Source organism: Fukomys damarensis, unplaced genomic scaffold (genome assembly GCF_012274545.1).
Source record: "Fukomys damarensis isolate Sample0158 unplaced genomic scaffold, DMR_v1.0_HiC HiC_scaffold_17, whole genome shotgun sequence".
Lineage (NCBI taxonomy): Eukaryota > Metazoa > Chordata > Mammalia > Rodentia > Bathyergidae > Fukomys > Fukomys damarensis.
The window spans coordinates 5,905,276-5,928,843 of record NW_022900929.1 but is presented as its reverse complement, the minus strand read 5'-3'; the positions used below and the strand labels follow the sequence as shown (position 1 = coordinate 5,928,843).

The 23,568-nt window shown below is 51.4% G+C and overlaps 1 protein-coding gene across 6 annotated transcripts in view; it reads right to left on the bottom strand.

Annotated features, from left to right (window-relative positions):
• Mad1l1 (mitotic arrest deficient 1 like 1) overlaps positions 1–23,568 on the bottom strand; it is a 322,214-nt gene that overhangs the window by 129,238 nt on the left and 169,408 nt on the right. For 4 of the 6 annotated variants that reach the window (XM_010612080.3, XM_010612079.1, XM_010612082.1 and 1 more), the window contains 2 exons: positions 19,202–19,342; positions 8,770–8,826 (listed from right to left, as the gene is read on the bottom strand). In XM_010612080.3, coding sequence (XP_010610382.1) covers positions 8,770–8,826; positions 19,202–19,342 — 198 coding nt within the window. The remainder of the gene's footprint in view (positions 1–8,769; positions 8,827–19,201; positions 19,343–23,568) is intronic. The other 2 variants (XM_010612081.3, XM_010612083.3) reach the window with 1 other exon arrangement.

Genomic DNA, 23,568 nt, shown 5'->3' with positions numbered 1-23,568 from the left:
TGTTTCATAAGAAGTTTAGCAACAAAGGATAGCAGTGGATTTACTGTTGAAAAAATGCCAGTAAAGAGTCAGTGGAACAACAGCTTTTTAGTTTTGAAAGGAAATCTATGACTCAAGGAGTAAAAGACTGAACTTTTGAGCTGGGCATGGTGGCACACACCTATAATCTCAGAACTCGGGAGGCTGAGGCAGGAGGATCGCTGTGAGTTGGAGACCAGCCTGAGCTACATAGTGAGTTCCAGGTGAGTCTCAACTTCACAGTGAGATCCTGTCTCAAGAAAAAAAAAAAAAAAAAAAAAAAAAAAAATTTAATAAAAAAAAAAAAAAAAAAAAAAAAAAAAAGAATGAACTTTTAGCAAGACTAATAAAGGAAAAAAGGAAGAAAATCAAGTTACTAAAATAAAAAATGAAAGGAGCATTATAGAATACAGGAGCAACTGTATACTGTACCAACCAACAAGAAAAACCTAGAAAAGTGGACAAGTTCCTAGGAACCCGCAAGACACCAGCAATCGAGATCCAGCAGCTTACTGAGAGGACCCTACATCATGACTGGTAGAATTGATACCAGGCACACAAGCGACATCTGGCATAGGAAAATCAACTGACGTAATACACACTAACAGGGTGAATGAAGGAAAAAACCCACAGCATCATCACAGTTGGGCAGAAAAAGCATTTGACAAAATCCAATTCTCTTTCAGCACAAAAATACCCAATAAAGTAGGAATAGAAAGGAACTTCTGTAACATGGGAAAGGACACAGATGAAAAACCTATACCTAACATCAGATTCGATGATGACAGACTGAAAGGTCTCCCGAGATTAGGAATCCGGACAAGGACGTCCACTTTTACCACTAATAGCCTTGTCTCTGAATTTCTAGTTAGAGCAACCAGAACAAGAAATAAAAGGCATCTAGACTGTAAAGGCAGAAAAAAACTACCCTAATTCTCAGATAACATGATCTCATATACAGGAAACCCTAAAAATTTTAAGAACTATATTGAACTAATAAATGCATTCAGCAAAGCTGTAGGATATAAGATCAACACAAAAATATCAGTGACATTTGTATAGACTAGCTATGAACAATACAAAAAACATTAAGGAAACTTTATTTATACCAAAGAGAATATTAACAAATAAGTTTAACCAAGAAGATAAAAGACCTGTAATACTGTAAACTATAAAACACTGCCAAAAGAAAGTAAAACATCAACAAATGGAAAAACTTTCTAGGCTCAGGGTTAGAAGATAATACTGTTAGGACAGTAAGCCCTCCAAAGTTATCTACAGATTCGGTGCAACTCCTGTCACAATCATAATCCCAAATGTCTTTTTTCCTGGCAGAAATGGAAAAACATGTCCCCAAATTCATGTAGAATTGCTAAGAGTCCTCGAATAGATAAAGCAATCTTGAAGGAAAAAGAAAAAGAAAGTTGAAGGAACCACAACAACTTAGCACACGGCTACAGTGACTAGAACAATGTGGCACTGACGTAAGGAAAGACGAAGATCAATGACAAAACTGAGAGTCCAAAAATAAACCCAAACACCTATATCAATTGGTTTTTCAAGTAGCACATCAGACCACTGAACAGAGAAAGGAGTCTCTCCAACAAACAGTGCTGGGACAACTGGACAACCACACACAAATCGATGAAGACGGTCCCTTACTCCATGTTAAAAAATTAACTCCCAATGGACCAAAACCTGTATGTTAAGAGCTAAAATTCAAAACCTTAGAAGAAAACATAGGAGTAAATCCTCCTGACCTTGGATCTAGCATGGAAACTAAAGGACAACATCAAGAGAGTGAAAAGGCAACCTTCAGAATGGGGATGATATTAGCAACCATTCTAGTATTAGGAATACACTAAGAACTCTTACAACTCAAAACAAAAAATCAGCCCAATTTAATCAAAGGCAAAGCACTTTAAGAGGCAGTTCTCCAATGAAAAGGCCAGTGAGTCCTCGGAGAGAAGGCCCTGACAGCAAAGTACCACTGCATGCCCAACAGGGTAGCCCCAATCAAAACAATAAGCAGGGAAGCACAAATGCTACTGTCTCTGCTCTCACTACTGCCACTGGTAATAAATTGGTATTTTACATCTTCTCTTATTTCTAATGAAATTGTGTGGATCTCACAGAACCAATTTTGATCTTTTTTACAGAATCCAATGGCCACTGTGACCGAGATGAGAACAACTTCTGAGTTTTGGGTGTGTGTGGCGGGGGTGCAAGAGCTGACAATAGGGCCAAGTCCAAGCCCAGGTCCCTGGGTTGGGGTGGGGTCCTAACCATTCAAGACAGCTATCCCAGCACCTCATTGCAGACTCAAAACCCAGACTGCAACAGAGCCAGGGTTGGGCTCCTGTAAGGGCCACCATGGTGAGCCCATTCAGAGCAAAGACCCCGGCAGCTGCCCCATTTGGTAAGGCCTGGCCCTTTGACCTCCAGGGCCCCTTTGTCTACAGGCCCTGCCCAACAGCTTCACTTTTATCCCTAAAGCTTCATGGAACTTAAATTCTAGTAGTGCTGTGGCCAACTCTCCAGCATGGTACAGGCTTTAAATGGAGACGTGTTTCAGTTTAATTTGAGAAGATGAATACTTTGATCCCAGGGTTGGGGTCGGGGGAAGCTTACCTAATTCCACAAAGTATTAAGCAGAAGGGAAGCTGGGTAACCTGTTCTCCCCACCCCAAAGGCAATTTTCATCATTTGGCAGCAGCCAGGCACTAGATCGAGCCCGTGTCATCATCTTTTATTCACTCAACAGGTGTGGGGCTTCGCCTTGTGCCAGGGATTATAGACGATGGTGATGACACTGAGGTCCAGGGCTCAGAGGGCTCTCTGGCAGCACCAGGCTAAGACTCAATCTGGGCAGCTGTCTCAGGTCTGGTAGAAATGATACTGAGATCGGAGTGGGAACTCCGGCCAGAGGCCACTGTTCTGTTCTGCTTCAGACCCATCAGCACCTAAGAAGCTCTGTGGAGCAGCCACTGCTTCTTGGTAAGGGGATGGAGGGACCCAAGTTGAGTCCTATCTCCCACTTCTGTTCAAGTCTGGGGAAACAGTGGTGCTAAAAGCCAGTAGCCAGTGACAGCTCACCTAGTCACCTCCTGCAGTACAGCTGATCACTCAAGTGGGGAACACCTCCTCAGGAAAGGACAGCTACAGTGTACAGCACAGTGAGATCCCTGTCCTGGAAGGCCAGCTTATCACTTGGAAGCATCCTCAAATGCCCACCTGTGGAGCAGAGAGGCTGAGCTCCCAGTGGACAGTGTCAGACCATTGGGGTGAGGAGATCCAGGTAACCAAATGGCAGGGTGAGTGCTGAGCCAACTGTGCCTCGGCTCCAGAGAGCGGGAGACAGGGAGGTCCTGAAGGGCAAAAAGGTTGGAGAGAGCTAACACTTCAGATGCAAAACATGGAAATGTAGCCATGTTGTACCTGGAAGAACTAGGGTGAGACTCTCATGCATGGAATCACTCCCATAATTTTAAAGCAAGATTAACCAATTCTTCTTTTTGGTTAGTATAGGCTAAATCTTTTTAAGTTTCATGGGGTGGAATTTCACAGGAATATTTCTCTACTCTAGTCTCATCTCTCTTCTCTGACCCCAAAAGAGGCCATAAAAAAGCAATGTACAAGTAACAGGAACTGTGAGATACCCAGGAATAAACCTAACAAGACATGGGTGAGAATCTCTAAAATAAAACCAACTAAAAGTAAAGGAAAGAAGAGACCAATGTGAAGACCCAGTTGGGGTCCACCAGCAAGTGCTGGCTGTTCTTGGGAGCTCACCACCTGGGACAAGGATAATGACAACAATGGCACTGATAAAAATCGCATGTCACACGAAGACAACATGCAAAGCACATGCCGAGGAGAGAGGAAGGAAGCAGCTGATTTTGAGGGAGAGCCAGGCTCTGCTGGACATTCTAGGAGGCAGAGGCAACACAAGGAGTCACATGGAAGAGTATGAGAAGATGGCCTGCTCAGAGAAGGGCAAGGACCCGGGAGTTGTGGGATAGCAGGCCACATCAGGCACCGAGGAACGGGGTGAAGACCTCCCTAATGATGGAGCCATCAGCACTGGCCAAGCACACACAGTAGGATGACGAAAACACTGTCATGGAGTGAACATCTGTGTCCCCCAAAGCCAGATGCTGAAATTTCACCCACAGGGTGGCATTATTAGGAAGGGTCTAACAAATGAGACCAGTGACCTCACAGAGGGCTCTGAGAGCTTCTTCTCCCTTCTACCACGTGAAGCACAGCAATAAGCAGGGAGCAGCCCTTTCTCAACATGGAACCAGCCAGTACTGGATCTTGGGTTTCCAGACTCTGGAATTGAGCCATAAATCTCTGTAGCTTTAGGGTACCCCAGTGTGTGGCATTTTTGTTATAGCAGCAAGACTGGCCTGAGCCACACAGCCATACAGTAGTCCTGATCCCTCAGAGCAAAGTCCATAAGAGAAGCCCAGTGAACTAGACAAGTTTACCTCAAAGGTAAGCATGCTAAGGTAACCCAGTCACACGCGAGACCCTCCTGGTCCCCACAGGGTACCTCACTGGTGTGCACTGAGAATTAGAGTGAAGGGAAAGTGGAAACTTCACCAGGTGAAGGTAGAGAGCCCCCACAGCAGCTGTTCTAGATCCCCAGGGAGAAGCAGGCCCTTGGTGTTGCTTAGCAGTGCTGTACCAAATAGCTGGTCTTTTCAAACGCAAGAGCTCACAGGCCTTATGAGGCTTTGGAGAGGCCCATTATTCTTCCCTTGGCATTGAGGCTTACTAAGGTCACACAGCAGGCAGTCAGCAGGGAGGGCCCTAGCCCCTGCAGGATGAAAAAGGCTCTGAGGTGAGGTGCTCAGCAAAGGTTGCACCTATGTTGGGAGGCCAGTGATAGGAGGCCAGTCTCAGATTTCAGACCTACTTGGGAATATCTTGTCCCAAAGAGTCTCTCCCAACTCTGGACATTTACACATGGGGCTCTTAGGGACAGACATGCTGGTGCGGCAGGAAGTGACCTGGCTCCCAAACCAGGAGGTGGTCCAAAACCTGCAGAACAGCCCCACAGTCTCCACACCCAACTTCGCCACATGCTCACCACACACCGAGTTCTCCAGCCCTAGCATGGGTCACTAGCCAGAAGCACAGATGGAAAAAGGTGGCAGTCAGCCATAGAATTCAGAGAAACTACAACAAGACCAGACTCATGAGCAGGACCCAGACAGATATGGTCACTGTACTGAGACACAGCCTGCTTCTACTCTACCTGCCAAGCTGGGCCTCAGTGCTAGCGAGGGTGTCACAAGGCCACTTGGCTGGGACACAGCCCTGGCCTCTGAGGACAAGCCTGATCTCTGAGAGGTTCTTCCATGTGCGAAGTCCCCAGGGCTGGTGCTTCTCTGCATAGGACAGTGGGGTCTGGACTGCCTATGTTAGAGATGCAACAGAGAAGGGCAGTTGGTACACAGGGCATGGTCTGGCCAGGCCACAACCACGGTCCTCCTTTGGCTGACCCACCACTAGGCTCCAGGAGCAGCCAGGAGGGAAAACGTGAATGAAGGAAAATGACTGCTTAATTACACCAAGTTGTGAGGGGGTGTAATGCCTCTTACATCAGAAACTCTCTAATTCTCACTCCCTGAAGTACATAAAGTATTCTAGGGTTTTTTGTTTTTTTATAGTTGTAATCAAAAAACCCATTTCTCCAGCCACTGCTGGCCATATCTAATTAGGGTGAGGTGTGTTAATGACACAAGTATGGCCCAGGACATTTCCCCTTGTTATATTAATTGTGTTTAAAGAAAAAAGCATGAGCCTTTCTTATGCTTACTAATTAATGTGATTTGCTAATTAATAACAGAACGTCAAACTGCCTTTGTCTTGTGCAATTAGCTAAAGATGTTTAAAGTTTTCTTTCTCCTAGTAGATTAACTGCATGAGAAGACAGCAGGCAGGGGCTGTGGGCTAGGAGATGGGGCAGGTGCCAGGGCTGCGTCCCCAGCTGTCGTGAGGCCTTGCTCATGTGAGGATTACCCCTGAACCTCAATTCCCATGGCTGGGTGCCCCTTGCCCTGACAGCCCCACTTCATGGAATCCCTGCCATAGGGAGAGAGGGAAAGGTGAAATAAAGAATGTGCAATAAGGGGAAAACAGAGTAGAGTCAGACAGAGATGAAAACCTTGGCTGTGTGCTGGGTAAAGTGGCATATGCCTGTAATCCCAGCAAAGTGGAAGCTTAGCCTGGGCAACTAACTTAGAGACCTAGTGAGACTGTCTCAAAATTTAAAAAAAAATTTTTTTAAAAGGGCTGGGTATGTAGCTCAGTGTGAAGGTCTTGGGTTCTAAACATAGCAAAGAGAACAGCATAGTCCCTGTCCTGAAACAAGCCTGCAGAAAACCACCCAAGATGCTGGTATCCTGTCTGACTGCAGCAGAAGCACCTCATCCCAGGGCCAGCCAAGAGTCAGCTCAGGGATGAGGCCCCACACACCCAGGCCATCTCCTCAGGGTCATCAAAAGCCTCCAGGGGGTATCCCAAGACCCTTGGCAAGCTGGGGGAGGGCTTCTGCATGAAAGCCAGGGTACAAATCTGAGAGCAGGGGTTCTCAATCCGATCATCGTTCTGCCTAGGGCCCCCAACATCCCAAGTCAATGGCTACAGCGGGCCAGGTACTTCACAGTTCAGGGATTTCACATAGGAATAGAAAGTGGCAGGGATGAGGAGAGGCAGGCAAGCAGGAGCTGAAGAGAGGCAGATGAGCAGGAGCATATCCACAGCCCCCAAGGGCCAAGGCCTTGAACATCTCTGAGGAGGGACCAAGGGCCAGTGGTTTCTCCAAAGCCCCAATGGGAGCCAGGGTCAAGGCATTTGCATTTCTGAAGAAAGGTGGGGGATCTAAAATCAAGGACAGCCCTAGGCAACCAGCCAGCTGCTTAGCCATAGCACTATGGGCCTGGCATGTGCTTAGCACAACTCATTTCTAATTCTTCTTGGCCTTATGGACATTATGAAAACAAGGCCCCTAGGCAGCTTCAATTCAAGTCAACACTGAGGAAGACATGCACGGTGACACTGTGAACATCAGGGTCTCCTGGGCTATGCAAAAGGATGTGCCAGTCCTCAAGGACCCCATCCCCCAACCCATGGCTTTCCCAAAGTCAACACTGAATGGGCCCCTGCTGGAGGAGCCTGCAGGGCTCAGTTAATGAGGACAGAGAATAGAGAGGCCAGGGACTAGAGAGGAGCAGGGCTGCCCGCAAGATAAGAAAAGTGGTGCCAACAGCAAGGTGGGGGAGGAGGAAGGTCCAAAAGGATGATGTGTGGACAGCTGTGCACTGTCACTACCTCCCTCCTCCTGGCACTGAGGCCATGGCCTGCAGCTTGCAGCCCTGTCTCTGTCCCAGCCTTGGGAGGCTGTCCCCATCACAGCAGCTTGATTTCCACTGTCCATCAGGGTAACAACTCCCCCAGGACCCACCTTGCTGCCCAGCCTGTCCCTCTCTTGCAAGCTCAGAGCCAACCCCTGGGCAGGGTTGTCCACACTTGCACCAGGAGCCAGTCCTGCCTGCCCTCAACCTGCCTAGTGAAGCCATCCAGGATGCTGTCCCAGACCCAAGGGCTCTCTGCTGCTCATACAGCTTCAACTGCAGGTCTTCCCAGCCAGTCCACTCTCTCCACTCCTGCAACCCTGAGGACAGAAACACCACCCAGATGTTGAGGGGCAAGTCTAAGTGAACTGCCTCGACTCAGAGTCCCAATCCAGCATCCAGCAGGCCCCTGATGTCACCTCCACTCATGCTGCAGCAGTGAGCTGGGTTCCTGGCCCTCATGTTCTCTATGGACCCCATACCCACCTTTCTCAAATCTGACCTGCTCACCATTGCCCACTGAGATCTTGGTTCTGCTCTGTCCTGATCCACTATCCCTATCCTGTCCCAGCAGCTCCTGTGCACAGCATGGCCAGGCATCTTCCAGAGAACAGAAGCCAGGCAGGTGGCTACATTCTCCCCAGTGAGATTACACCTTCACCTTGGCCACAGGCCTACATGGATCAACCCTGGCCATCCCCAGCCTCGCCATCTCCAGGACTCTGCAAATCCCTTCCAGTCCCAGCTTCAGTCCCTACTGTTCCCTCCTGCTACCACCTTGGGTCATTTGGGCCTCAGCTCCAGGCCCTTCTGCAGAGGCTCAGTTCCCCTCACCATCTCCGCAAGCTGGAAGTGGTCTTCAGTGATACCTTGCTTTTGACTTACAGCCCAATGCTCATACTGACCACATGTGAGCCACGAGGGCAGGTCCCTGTGCCACTCATGGCTGTGTCTGCAACAGTGACATAAATGTCCCTCAGTCCTGCTAGGCAGACAGCCAACATGTCAGAGCTCTGCCTAGGCTCCCCTTGTGTGTCAGTCCTGCCTGGCCCAACCTCTCATAGCTAAGTTGGGTGGAAGCCTGCCTACAGGGCCCTTAAACTACTCTGGAGGTGCTGACATCATGACCCTGAGCACCACCTACCTGGCTCATTGTGCTCTAGCAAAGCCTCCCATCTGCAGCACCACATGCACAGACAGGGGCCTCATTGGGAAAAGCAGGGGTCTCAGGTCAACCACAGAGAAGAGGCCAAAGGCTCGTGCCTGCAGGAAGTATCATGAGAGGGACCAGACTAGAACTGCTGCTGAGACCCAGGTTTGCAGTGGCCTTAACCAGCTGCCCTCATTTATATTGGGGACCTGTGGGCACCACCTCTGGACTCACCATGTCAGCTCTCTGCTTTTGGACTCCCAGCTCCTCCAGGGCCTGTGACAGCTGAGCCTGCAAGATAAGACCGAGAGGGTCAAGGCTGTTGCTCATTCTCATGCCTGTCCCTACTCTAGCACCTCCACTGCAGACCCTCTCCTTGCTTAGTTTCAGACAAGGGACCAGGTGCGCCAGGACTGAGCTGCCACCCCAGGCAGGCTAAAGGTCCCCCTACTTGGAGAAGTGGGCAGCCAGGAAACATGCAAACCTAAAGTCCAACCCAAAGCTTCCATTTAGTCACAGAGACAGGAGGGTATGGGGGAATGGGATGTCCGGTACCCAGGCAGCAGAGAAAGAAACACCGACCTCCCCCAGCAGGTGCATACTGTGGAAGAGTTGCCTGAGTCCCAGAAAAACCTCTGTGGCTCCTCGACACAGCCACCATGAGGTGGACCTGGGAAAGGGCAGTGAGGCCTGGCCTGTGTCCTCTGGGCTCAGAGAAGGGAGAGAGGGTCTGGCCGTCCAGCCAAGGGTGGCCTCCTCCTGATCAAGAGCCCCTATGAGCACCATGTTGGGCCACAGCCTTGGGGGAAGGGCTCAATCAGCTCTGCTCTGTGGTGGGATATCCTTGCAGCTGCCTGGCCTCTGCTAGAACAGCCTACTGACAAGGAGTCCAATCCTTGAGAGAGCACAGCAGTGGCCACCATGGGAGAGATACAGCTCAGGCTCCAGAGCAGAGTGCAATGACAAACCCCAGTACAGCCTGCTAAAATTCCTTGAGGCCCACATGTGTGGTCAGTCTCTAGAGACATGTGTTATCAGGCCAAGATGAACTTACACCATGAGGGCAGATTGTGGTGCTCAGAGACCCTGCTAGGGTCCCCTCTCCTGGCCAGGGAATGATGTGTGGAGAGAGGTGGAGATGGCCACCAAGGGAACATTCCTGCCCTGAGCCAGCTATTGTGGGCTCTGTCTGTAAATGCTGATATGCAATGGGCACTTGGAGGAGGAGGATGTCATTCTAGCAGAACCAGGGACAGTCCTGCCCACAGCAGCAGCCTTCTGTGAGCAGGTCTGTGAGAGGTGAGATGGCACATTTCTGTCTCTTCCCTCTGTCCCCCACACGCTGGGCTTGTGGAGGCAGGGACAGCTAGATCTTCTTCTCTGAGGCCCTCTGCTCCAGCCAGAATCCACCAGAAGAGAAGAGCTCTGGAGCCAAGTTGCCTGCCTGCTCACGGACACATAAATAATCCTGCTCTGCCCAGGTAGGATGCTGCCCCCCACTGTGTCACCCGCAAGAGGAACTCAGCAAGTACACAAACCCCCACCACTCGATCAGTCTCTGGAACACACTGAACACCTACAAAGCAATAAGAAAAAAACAAACACAACAGAAAAGTGGGCAAAGATGCAAACAGACTTCTCCCAGAAAAGGAAACGCACACAGCCAGCAAACACACAGACAGGTAATTAACATGGTTAGTAATTAGGAAAATGCAAATCAGGACCAACAATGAAATATCATTTTGCAACCATGTGGTTGGCAAACACGAAGAACTCTGGCAGCCCTGGGATCTGGAAAGGAAGTAAATCAATTGAAACTTGTCCATGAGGACAGTGTAAACGCAAAACGACTTTGCAAAACCATTTGGAATTTCCTTAAAGTTTAACAACTGCAATACAGCCGCATAACCTGTAATTCCACACGAGGTGGAATTAAACATGCTCTGGCTGCCCTCACTCTGTCCATCGGCACTGAGGGACAGTGAGCAGCAGCTGCCTGCTCCAACCTTGGCGTCCACATCTGAAGACCAGCAGTGCATTCTAGACCTCAGCCAGTACCTGATCAAATACTAGCATCGGGAGACACCCCGAGAGGCTCACTCTACGTCAGCAGGAACACATTCCTCCACCTTCTACCAACTGTAGGCAGAACTGTAGGCCAGACACCTTGGTGAAACAGCTGACCAGAACCAAAACTCCAGCATATGCCCTGTCCTCCCCAGTGCTGGGCATCTCATCACATGGTCCAGCCATGCACCTCCGGAAAGATCTCTTAAGCATGCAGCCCAGGGGTAGCAGAGTAAGACAAGATGCCTATGGGAAAGAAGGGCCCTGGCCATCCCAGCTGCATCTATGCCCCAGCTAGGGGCAGTGTCGGTCACCACATCCATATCTGCACATCAGATCCCTTCTGAAGCAACTGGAGCACAGCTGTCACCTCAAAGAAACTGCAGGGTCTGTGCCAGAAGGATGATCATGTCCAGGCCTCCCTTCAAGAAAAGCCTAGAGTGGTCATTGCCCCTCCCTGGAAGGAACACATAGGACAAGGTCCCACCTCTCCAGCATAACCCCTTCTGGGGAGGCCACTTCCACTGGGAGGAAATAATGATAGCCTAGGCCTCCTTGGAGGACTCACAACCCAGAGCCTATGTCGGGGCAGGAAAGTCAGAAGGAGGTGGTAGGCAGCAGGGACTCAGGTGCTACCAGCGTCTCTCAATAGACAGCATCACACTTGTCAGAGCAGCTCCTTGTGGTGGCATCAGCGTTGACTGCATCCCACACCATTGCAGGGACTTCAAGAAGTGGAGCTGTCCATTCAGCCACCCACCTGGCTTTCTCCTGCAGATCTGCTTCCAGACAGAGCCAGACTACATTCTAAGTAGGAAACCCAAGGTTTCTTGGCCCCACCAGCTGTTCTCATCTGCCCACAGCTGGCCTCAGCCAATGGCCCACACAGCTGGGACAGTGGCTGGCCTGGGTGGCCACGTATCATATCCATTCTGTTCATGTGCCACAAACTCCTGGCTCTGCCCAAGATGCTGCCTCTATGAAGAAAACAAGGAAGGCAGGGGACCGATGGTGTGCTGGAGCCCATGGAATGGGTCACAGCTAGGGAGTGGGCAGGTGCAGTCCCTGTTAACCATGGGCAGGTGGTCAAGGAGGGTCCCAAAGACAAAACAACTGGGATTGGTGTTATTCTGAGGGGGCTGCCCCAGGGCTCACGTGTGCTCAGACATGAGCCATGGGCCCATGAGCTATCTGCAACACATAGATGCTGCAGCAAGACAACAGCAGGGCTATTTTTATTCTGAAGTGCGAAGTAGCTGCCTGATGACTGGCACCCCTGTCGCACACAGTGAGCCTACGATGCAGCAGTGAAACCTGCAGGTGGTCATAAGCTGGGACTAGACGCCACAGAGCCCTATGGGGGGCTGTGATAGCTTCTGTAGGATGTGGAATAGCCTGGTAGAGATAACCAGAGAGCAGAGAATCAGGCCTGCACAACAGCCAGTGCCCGCACAGGAAGGGTCCCTAAGATCACAGTCAATGAGGAAGAAGATGAGACTCAGCCTAGGCCCCTGAATCCTTGGTCTAGCTTACACAGGTTTGGGGCATCATGAGCCAACAGGCCAATCATCTGAGAGTCTGTCCAGGCCATGGAACCAAGAACTGTTCTAGACTGAATGTCCTCTGCTTAGCAGTGGCCCTGGGAGGATGTGACCAAGGACACAGAGGCACACTCTAGTGTGGACCATGGAGCCAGGGTGCATACCTTGCAAGGATGGGTGCTGGGAGGGCAAGAGTGGGCTCTCCTGGGAAAGATGAGATGGATACAGCCCCTCTTATACCTTCACAGTTGGCTTACTGCTGATAATTCTGCAGGACACTGACTCCTGGGTGTGGCCTGGAGCTGTCCCTCATCGTTCTACATGCATGAGGTCAGAGACACTGAGTGAAGGGCCCAGCAATTGTGCTTTTACAATCCCCATGGGGGACACCAATGTAAGTGCATGTCTGTCCCAAGATGGGGCTGCGGGCACTGAATATGAAGTCATATGACCAAAGTTCCAATGTCTCTACCTATCAGCCATGTGGTCTTTAAGTGGTGATCTGTGCAAGTCTGATGACTTTGGTTCTTAGAGCATTATTTATTCCCTCTACCACACAGGGAGGCTGTGATGACCAAGAACCTATGAGGGGACCTTGGCATGAATAGGCACAGCAGCACCGTATCCCTGTTGAAAGGCGGCATGCAGAATCCCCTCTACTCATGCATGGGGCAGGACTGGAGTCTCATGTGAAGACCTACTCCTCCTCCTCCTTCTCCTGACAGGGTGGCCACTCCTGGGCAGATACCTCTGGGTTGTCCGCTCAGATTGAGGACTGGACCAGAAGTCCACACACATGGTCAATCCTGGGGGCTGGCCTTGGCTTGGAGTTCCAGGGTTATTTTCTTCCACTTGCCCCTCCATCCACTTCTCTCAACTATTTCAGGGTTTTCTATCCTGCTTTGTTCAATCTTGGCAGAGTGTAGCCTCCCCATGTCTTCACATATGACAGCAGTAAAACATGAGAAGGGAAAGCCCCTTGGGAGTTAATGCTGGGACAGACATACCATTGGAGCCCCACGGAAGTAACAAGAAAGGGAGATAGGAGAAGGGAAGTCTATTTTGCCTAAATTGGAAGTCAGAAATTACTCCAGATTTACTGCAATCTAAAATTGGGATTTTCCACATACAACCACACAGCCAGAAGCAATGTAATCTGTTTTAATTAAATAAATTGGAAACACAGATCAGGCTGACGTGTGGAATCAAGGTGCCACACATTCGTATTTATAGCTCCATTGACAGAGGATTCATGACATCTGCTACTAACTTCTGCAGCTGCTTTATTAAATGGAATAAATAAAATCCATGCAAAAAGACACAGCCCTTACCAGAGCCAGGCCACAGGGATTCGCCCAATCCAACATTTCCAGTTTGTTTTACTGATATGTTTTGCCTATGTCAGAGCTGGCTGAGGGAGGTACAGGAACAGGACAGCTGCGCAAAGGAAGACAGTATCAGCTCCCTGGCCGTGTATGCCTGGAGCCTGAACCTGTCCAGCCTGGTCTCAAGGACCCCGCCCGTGGGCATACCCTGTGCATGTGAGCTAACCCCAGAAGAGGAAACAGGAGCTCAGAAATGAAGGGTGGGGACAGAGGGACAGGAGAGGGAACACAAAGAATGAAAAGAATGAGTGAAGACTGGAAACAAAAAGAGGAACAAAATGGGAGAGGGGTGGGAGGCAGAGTGTGAAAGGGGAAACACTTGGCTGGCAGCATTCTTCCATCCGCTTCCCTGCAGTCCTCCTCCTAGGTCACAATACTGGCAGAGGGGATACGACACACATCCATTCCTTGACAGTAAGTCTGGATGTAATTAGACTCCTGTGGCTGTGGGCTGCTTCCTCACCATGCACCTGTGCCACCAAAATGGCTCGTTTAGAAAACAGCACCTCACACAACACGAGCATCTCATCTGTGGGTGGTGCTGCAAGGGTCCTCGAGGTCCCTAAACTTATGTAACTTCTTATGGTGTGTTAATGTGCACACTCAGGCAGCACAAAGTGGCCTTGCAGCTCGCTTAGCCTGAGGAGTTTCCAAAGTTTCTGACTTGTGAAAAGTTACTATTTAATAAAATAATCAAAACACCCACCCACCAAAGCCTCCAAGGGCACAAGCCCTGCCATCCCCAGCAACAGGTTAGGCCTTGTCAGGACTGCAGAGTTGCGCTGCCATCTACCAGGGTCCCCTGGGCCAGGCCATGATGCAGGGTTGGGGGTAGCCGAGGGACAGTGACACACAGGAAGGTCTGCCTCAGGCCACTCTCCTCCACACTGAGCCTAGCTTTCTCCACTGCAAAAGGGAGGCTCTGCCTTGCCCCACGTGGCTGGTGCAAAGATGGATGAGACTGCGCAGCCCACAGCCCAGCATTTGCAAGCCAGGGCTGTGTGAAAGGCGATGTCCGTCATCTTGACTAATGAATCAGCATGAAGAAGTGGTTTGAGGGGGTCAGGAATGCCTGCTGGACCTCAGGGCGCAAAACAAGGCTCACAAGCCAGTGTGTCCATGTCAGGCTGGAGACAGTAGGGGGTTCTAGCTGAGGATCCCAGGCTGGGTGTGGTGCTGGTTCTAGCAAGCAGGGTGGGCCTGAATTAGCAGTCAGGCATGGGGAGCATAATCTCCCACCCCACAGCTTCTATGAGTGCACTTCCTTGGTTCTCTAGCTCTGAGTGGCTTTCCTCACCTCAGTGATAAGGACCGAGGGGCAGCATCTTTCACACCCACTTCACACAGGGCATCACCCCAACTTTCACCAGACCCCATGCTTCTACCTGGCCCTTCCTTTCCTTTGTTAACCTGCTTGTGGCCAGGTTCTCCCTCTTCCTAATTTAATTCGGTGGGGAGACCATGAGCCAGGGCCCTCTAATAGCCAGGACCTCTGAGAAGCTGCCTGTAGCCAGGTACCCCTGGATGGCCTCCTGCTGAGGGATGCACCTCAGAGGCAGAGGGCAGAGGCTCACCCAGGCCAGCTGGGCTGCAGAGGCCTTCCAGGGTGGTGTGAGAAGGAGAAGGCTTCGTGTAGGACAACTGTCTTGTGCCCTTGGAGGCTTTGGTGGGTGGGTGTTTTGATTATTTTATTAAATAGTAACTTTTCACAAGTCAGAAACTTTGGAAACTCCTCAGGCTAAGCAAGCTGCAAGGCCACTTTGTGCTGCCTGAGTGTGCACATTAACACACCATAAGAAGTTACATAAGTTTAGGGACCTCGAGGACCCTTGCAGCACCACCCACAGATGAGTGACAGATGAGATCTGTCCTCTGCGGTTCCAACACTTTCAGAGTTACCCATGGAGCCATGTCTAGAGCCATGCTTACTGCGGCCCCATTTACCTGCTCACAATTCAGGCAGGAAGGACCCCATGCCCAGGCAGGGCCTCTGGCTGGATGGCACAAGGACTAGCCTGAGTTTCATGTGCTTTCCTGATTTCTTCACTTCTATACTACATGTCCACTTTACAGTTATCCCCTCTATAAAATGTGGGAAAACCAGTTCACCAGGTGTTTCGCTGCACATGGTACTTCTGTGATGTCACCCAATTTTGAGAGAAATCCCTCCATGCCACTGGCCCTCACTCCATCATCATGGACACATTTATCCCAAATCCTGCTCCTACTCAGCTGAACTATCTCTCTGCAAGGATAAGACTGTGTCACCGGGAAGTGAGCAGAAACAGATCTCTTAGAAGGTAGAGTACCTGTAGGGTTCTTGAATCTCACACCCTATCAGTCCTACATCACCTAGCACAAATGCCCCACAAGATGTAACTGCAGGATGCCTCTTATGAGCAGCACTGTATCCAGCAGGGTGCTAACCTGGGTCCCTTCCAGCCTCTTGGGGTTCTTAGACCCCCAGCTGCCTCCTTGACATTCAGTAGGTGGCTCCTCCCCAGCCAGCCACGACCAAGCACTTGGCTCCAGACATGGCTGCTTCCCCATCTTACTCCTCCTTGAACAGTGGGCAATGGCCCAAACAGGGGAGGCAGAGGAGAGACAGCATCCTTCAACCTAGCACAGGACTTTGAGGAGACAAGGCGGGATCCCTACCTCCCTCTGATCTTCCTCCACATTGGACCACTCCCCAGCTGCAGGGCTCTCGGACCCATCTTACCCCATCCTAGGCTGGCTTTCTTGAACCTGCCCCACCCTGTCCCAGGCCAGGCCCCCCTTGGATCCACCTAACTCTGTCCTAGGCTAGGTCTCTCCTGGACATGCCCTATCCCCACACTTGGCTGGTCTTCCCTAGGCCCAGGAGTAAACCATGGACCTGTCTGCTGCCACCTGGTGGAGGCAAGAGGCTCACAGCTTCTCTCTTAGAGCCAGGTATCTAGGCAGGACTCTATAAGCAGCCAAGCAGGATCCCCAGAGCACACTGAGTTCAACCACTCTCCATCCCCAATGGGCTGTGGCTGCACTCCTCTGGCTTCCCTTCCCCAAGGTGCAGCACAACCTAGGAGGGAAGCTTCTGCAGTAAGTGGGTAAGTCTGAATTCAGAGGCTGGGTGCCAAGTCAGGCTGTGGGAGCAGATGGTACTCCTTGGCTTCCAGGCAGCAGGCAGTGACTAGCATCCCTGGGGGTGGGTTCAGAGCATGCCTAGGGATGTGTCCATCCCAACACAGCCTGGATCCAGAGAACAGAGGCTAGGGGGAAGACACAGTGCCTGTCCCCATGAGAAAAAGGCCGTGTGGGGACTTCAGGTGAGGGGACAGGGCAGCTCCTCAGCCCCAACCCATACTTGACTGGCCCCAGGACCCCACCAGTAATGGTGATGAGAGGAACAGTTGTTGGAAGACTGTACCCTACAGAGGCTGGGTCTCTGAGCCGCTACCTCCCAACTCTCCCATAACTCTAGAGGCAAAGAAGGACAGTAATCTGCCATCTTCATGTCCCACCATGGGAGGGAGAAGGGTCCCCAATATACCCACAAGCAGGGGGAGGCTGAGGCCTGCCAAGCTGTCCCCAAGGCACAGATTGAGCATGTCTGTATACAAGTATTGAAGTCACCAATTGCCCTAATCACACAAAAGAGCACAGAGCATATGGTACAGCTGTGCACAAACCATGGGGCTCCTAATGACTGGTATGGGGTGCATATGGCCAGTGCAAATGGGGATTCCTCAATGTGAGAAATTCTGGGACAATGGAAGGTGTCCAAGAGCCTTCCCTGCAAATCTCTCTTCATTAACGCTTCATATGGAGCCAAATGTGTTGTAATAAAATAGCTATTAACACACTTAAATTTATGATGATTTCACTCGGTGCAGCTGGAGTTAACCTTTTAGATGAGGATGGAAGGTGTACGTGGAGCTGTTCACAGCAGGGCCCACTTCTGGCCACCAGACGCTGGTTAGTGGCAGCAGGACGAGCCCCCAGCCGCACAGTGGGGCTCAGGGTGCTGCACAGGACCTGAACATGTCACTCACTCTTGGGGCACACCGTGCGAAGAGTGTCCATGAGGTCGGACAATCCCCCTCCAGACAGGGATACAGCACAGCTCCCAGGGCCTGCACAGCCTCAGTGCAAGCAGGAGAGAGAAGGAGTGTGTGGGAGGGCAGCCTGGTCAGATGCTCTTCATCATGGAGCTGGTATAGCCCAAGCCCCTGCCCCACACTCCTCCCTTGGCCCCTGGGTGACCTGATGACTACAGGTGCACTAAGCACACACAGCCGCCATCCACAGCCATACCAGCTCCCAGGGAGCACAGCAGCACAGCTCCCTGACTGCTCCCTCACTGGAGCCCCCTACTTGACAACTCAGCAACACCAGTGGCAAGCTTATTATATGTCTTCCCCACCTGGAAGCTCAGCTCCAAAGGGGCAGGGGCTCCACCAGACTCCCCTGGTAGGGGCCTGGCTGCAGTTGGGACATGACCCTGGTGGACCCAGGCCATCTCTCCAGCCAGAAAATCAGAGGTGACCCACACATCCTCGTTGAATGAAGAGAAGACACAGCTGCTGGGACTGAGTGACCATGGTCCACGCCAGCATCTCTCTCTGCATCTCCTCATACCACCACCATCAGAGGGAGCCCAGGACCACAGGCTACAGGCTGTGCTTCAGACAGCTCAGAACGCAGGAGAAAGGGTGCAGCATATGGCCCAGAGCTAGAGCACCAAGGCCTGCAGACCCATGTTTCTGGCCTGGCATCACCTGTGCCATCTGTGACCCAGGCATGGCCCTGGACCCTGTGCTTCAGCTTCCTCATTAGTAAACCCAGGGTAAGAACAACTCCTGCTTCTGGGGACACAATGAGAGCAGCACTGGATGTTGGCAACAAAGGGCTGGTGCAGGAACCAGTGGTGTCAGTCACCACACCTACGGCACTTTTCCTGGCATCTAGGAAGCCCTGCCTGTGTTCAAGGCCAGGGATCCCACCTTTCCCAGAAGGGCTATGCTGTGCCTGCAGGGCAGTGAGCAAGCTGCTCTTCCTTTCTACTAAGGAAAGGATGGTTTGTTGGGGAGCCGTAACCCCCACAATGACACATCCTCAGGCCCCAGGCTCACCAAGCAGGTAGGAGCTCAGAGCCATGCAAGCCACCCAGGAAGCCATAGGTGTGCGGAGATGGTAGCACACAGCCCTGAGCTAAGCAGGAGGCCCACGGCACCACAGGGTCTGGGAGGCAGGCTCTTCAGAGCTGGACTGTTCCTATGTCCACACATCACTAGAAGAGGGCAAAAGACTTCACAGAAGACCACAGAATAGTGCTGGGTGCAATGGGGTAAAGAGAGAGGACACAGACTGAGACAGCCCCTTCCCTGGGGGACACTGGCAGCCTCAGATAGGGACATAACAGCACATGGTGAGAAGGATCTGCTCCCTAGTGATGCAGCATGAGGGCAACACCACCTCTAGTCAGCTCTTCAGGCCCCAGCAAAGCCTCATACTGACCCCCCATCACCTACCTGCTGGATGGAGCTGCCTGGGATGTGCTGGCTGCACAATACCACCACGAGAATTAAAGTATACCCCATGTGCAAACTACCAATCACCAGCCGTGCCTTCCCCGAACCCCACCGCCAGGCTTCATGGTCCCCACAGCTGACTGCCCTTCACCAGACCCACCTCCATCTCCGAGCTGTGGGCATGCACCTTCTGCACCATGTCCTCTGCCTCCCGCATGCGGCGTGTCAGCTGGGGCGAGTACTCAGCCTGGGTAAGCTCGCTGTCATAGGACCCCAGGATGGCACGCATGCCGTCCCGCTCCTGTGGGCAGAGGGCAACTGGTCAGAGTGGAGAGGAGACCCTGGGGATGGCTGGAAGGAGCACAAATATAGAAGTCTGGTGAAGACAGAAGAGACACCTCAAGTTGCTCAGGACTTAGGCCCCCATGTACTGCCAATAGTGCCTTCCTCCAAATGGCCCACCAGAGACGAGAGGCCTGGGTGCTTTCCCAAGAGCCTGTCCCTGGCCTCGGTGCCAGGCTGGATACCCCCTTGCTGCTAAACCTCTGACCAGTGACACTCAAAGCAAGGACACAAACTAGCAGCATGATGAATGAGGATCCAGTAGAGCAGGAACGCCACAGTGTCCCACTGAGGTGAGAAACCTACTACCCCAAGCTCCCCGAAAGCCAGCTCCACCTGAAATCTCTGTGATCTTAACAGGCACCTTGTCCACCCACAGAGCTCATGGATGAGGCCACCAGCCATGCCCAGCACCCTACTCCCTCTCAGGGTATTTTGTGAAGCCCAGGTCTATTTCCCTGGGATGACAGATAACCAAAGAGTCAGAAGTAACTTGGAGCCAGCAAGCCAGGGACTGGCAACTGGGACAGGACTGGGACAGATTTCTCCTTCGAATGCGGGAGCATTTGTCACATGAACCCAAAGGGGCAAGTCTTCTGCTAGACCAGCAGAGAGGATCCTCCAGGTAGGAGCTGGACTCCACTTCAGGCTGTGTGAGGCATGTGGCCTGGCCAGGAAAACCTGGTCTCCCGCAGCTGCTTGTTGAGTTCTCCTCTTCCCTGATGGGGGTTCTCAGATGTGGACCTAACAGCTCAGAGCCACTAGGTTCCTCAGGCCCTAGATGCCCCACCTAGGTTCAGGAGGCCCAGCCCTAGGAGATCCAGGCCAGGCCAGAACCCACCCCCAGCTAACCCACCCCCAGTGGACATCAGCATAGCTCTTCCACCCTCTTGTGCATGCATACACAGCTCAGCAGCCTGGCAGGAGGTGGGTGTGACAGACAATGCAAGTCTGGGAGGCCAACCAAGCACTTCTCACTGGCACTTTGGTGTGTGCCTGTGCCTGGCTCTGAGCACACCAATCTGGGAGTCAGTAGTGAGGACGCTGGCGCTACATGTCCCAGGTTCAAACCCACTCTGCTCTGAGGTCAGCTGTCTATAATCAACTGAGTCTCAGTTTCTTCCTTAGTAAGATGGCAGTGAGGACAGCTGCGGAGTCAATACTGCCATGGCCTAAGTATCTGGCAAGCTGCCCTGTAAAGAAGGTGCCCATCAAGTGACAGAACTGTATTAAAGCTGGTCATCAGGGCCAGTTATGGAGCTAGGAAGCAGGTCCTACCTGCTAATTGGCATACCCTGTCTCCCCCACACACATATCCTGAGAAGGGAGCTGAATGACAGGCAGCCCCACACGACCTCACTGGGTCCCTGGCTGGTGACTTCCCCCTCTGGTGAGCTGCAGGGTCCACTGGCACCAGCACTGCTCCCAACTAGGCATGTTCCCAACCCTGATGGAGACCTATTTACTTAGCCCACCTGGGAGCAAGGCCTCTCTCAGAAGCTGGGGCCCTTTCCATACAGCATTCTCTGCATCCTCACAGGCAGAAGTGCAACCATGTACCCTGAAAGAGGCCAACCTGACAGCTCAGCAATCTGAGCACCCACACTGTCGGTTGCCCCTACCTAGGTTCTTCCCTTGCAAGTGGGACAGGGAGGGCACTAAGGTATAAAAAGACCCCTACCTCCTCACGCTTGCGCTGAGGGCACGGGGCCTCAGGCTGCCATGTCTGGCCTCTTCCCTCACAAGGAACTGAGGCTTGTGGTTGTCACCCAGCATGGACTGCGTAATTAGTTGATGACAAAAAATTCAATAAGTAAGAAATTAAAGTTACAAATCCAACTGGAACTGGTCACATATCCAGGGAAAATTTGTTTCCACAGGAAAGTTTATGAAGTGTCATAATTTTATTGAAATCCTATATCTTCCTATTGACTTTTATCGTTTTGAGCTGGTTACCCAAGTTATCATTACCAGACTGTCAATGCCGCAAGAGGCCAGGGCGGGGGATTTCCTTCCATAAACAAGCTGTAATTGTCTCCTTTATTGACCAATAAATCTCGAAAATGCTGCCCTTCACTAGAGTTCTCTTCTGTTACATCTCCAGGCTAGCAATGGCTGGCAAGGAAGAAAAATACTATGCAAGAAGTTTGTTGTTTGTACCCTTTCAAGAAATTGTTTTGCCATTAGTAGAGGAGCAGGCACTGGGCTGGTGTGATTTGGTAATGACTTTTTAATGATTGATTCCACTTGCAGTTGAGTTCGCTTTGTTTCCACTTGAGCAAATGCCTGCGATTAATCGCTGCACAAACGGGCACCCAGGCGGTGCCGACAGAACCTTAAAGACTTGCTCAGGAAGTACAAAACAAAATGACACTTTCCACTGAGTGCATCTCCTGGGTACAGACAGTCCTGTAATGCCTGTCACATGACTGATGGCAACTGAAAGAGTCAGAGTCTAGAGCACATAATCTTGCTTATGAAGAAACCAGCAGAAGACCTCTATGCCTCTGGTTCCATCTGAGCTGCTAGCACCAGAGTTCAGGGCCTCCCAGGAAGGAGGCTGGCCAGAGGCTGAAGAGCACACACAAGGGAGGGGAAACAGCATGTCTACCCATTTATAAACTCAAATTAAAACAAATTATAAAGAGCACAGGAGACACTGGCCACCTGAGACTGCTGTGGCCTACATGAAACTAACAAGTCAATATCTGGGCACATTCTGAAGACCACAGGTACATCACATAAATGTAATGGCGGGGAGGGTGGGTTACAGTGGCTCCCTACTCCAGCCCCAAAGCCTCCTTGCTTGCTCAGGGCTCTGGTCACACCATCAGCCTGTCGCAACACAGCAGCTCTGCTTACCTGCCTCTTGCTGCAAGAGAATTTTCAAGGCTCTGCGCCCACCTCTAAAACCAGGGTTGCTCCTGGGTCCCAGGCCCCCAGGCACCAGCCCAAGGCCACTTCCTGCAGGTCAAGTGCATGGATACCCAGGAACATGAGTGGCCCAGCACTGGACACTGCATGACAGGTTCTCTCAACGTCAATATCAGGAGAAAGAGTTTCTAGTTACTTCCTCATTGCTGCTGGGCTAAAACACCTGAAATCTACAAGTTAAAGGAGGAAAGGTTTATTTCATCTCACTCTGTGGGGGTTTAAGTCCATAGTCAGCTGGCTCTAAGGCAGGGCACTGCAGTAGAAGGGCATGGCAGAGGAGAAATAGTCCATGGCAAGGCAGACAGGAAGCAGTGAGACTTTCTTCTTCTTTACCTTTTTATTCCATTCAGACTACAAGCCTACTGGTTGGTACCACCCACAACCAGGGTGGTCTTCCCTCTTGGGTAAGCCTATCAACATACCCAAAACTATGCTAAGCCAATCAGTGGACTAACCCAGTATCACGCACCCAATAATTCAGTCACTCCCAAAAGCCCCACCTATGAGCGCATGAGGCTTTGGAGGAGACATCTAGATATAAAGTATAACAAAGAAGTTCCAGAAAGTAGGGAGGACATGGAGAGAGCAATAGCTTATTTGTGGGACAGGGCTCCGTGGCATCCGCACAGCTACAATCTGGAGCCGACATTTGAGGAGCTTCCTCTAATCAGCTGCAACTGCCCCAAGGGACCTGAGCCCTGGGGAAAGGTACCTGACCTGGAGCCCAGGTTCCAGACAGACCAGCCCACACAGCATGAGGCTTAAACACCTACAGAGGGGCCTAGGAAGGGCTTGGCCTAGGAGGACTTCCAGTGTCACCTCTATCTGGGCCATTTCTTTCCAGCACTCACTAAGAAGCAGATACATCCCTCCATGGGGGGTGCTCCAGACATGAGCAAAGCCAGCTTTCTGAGTTAGAAGAGCTATCTTTCATGGGTCCCCAGCTCTGACTACAGGCACTGAAGGTGATAAGCCACACCAGGGAACATCTACACTGTGTTGGTCCCACCCCCAATTTGGTGGGATAGGCCATCTACCCAAGTCTCTCACATGTGGAACACACCTCTTGTATTCCATGGACCTCACAGGGCAAGGACTCCAGGCAGCCTCTGACCTAGGTCTTCATGAGTGTAGATGTCATGAACCTCCTTAGGGAGCAGCTGCAAATCCCTGGGGTAGATTTGGTGTGTAACTGGCCCTTGTGCAGGGCAAAGGCAGTAAGTGTAGTGCCTGAGCAGGGTAGATGATCAG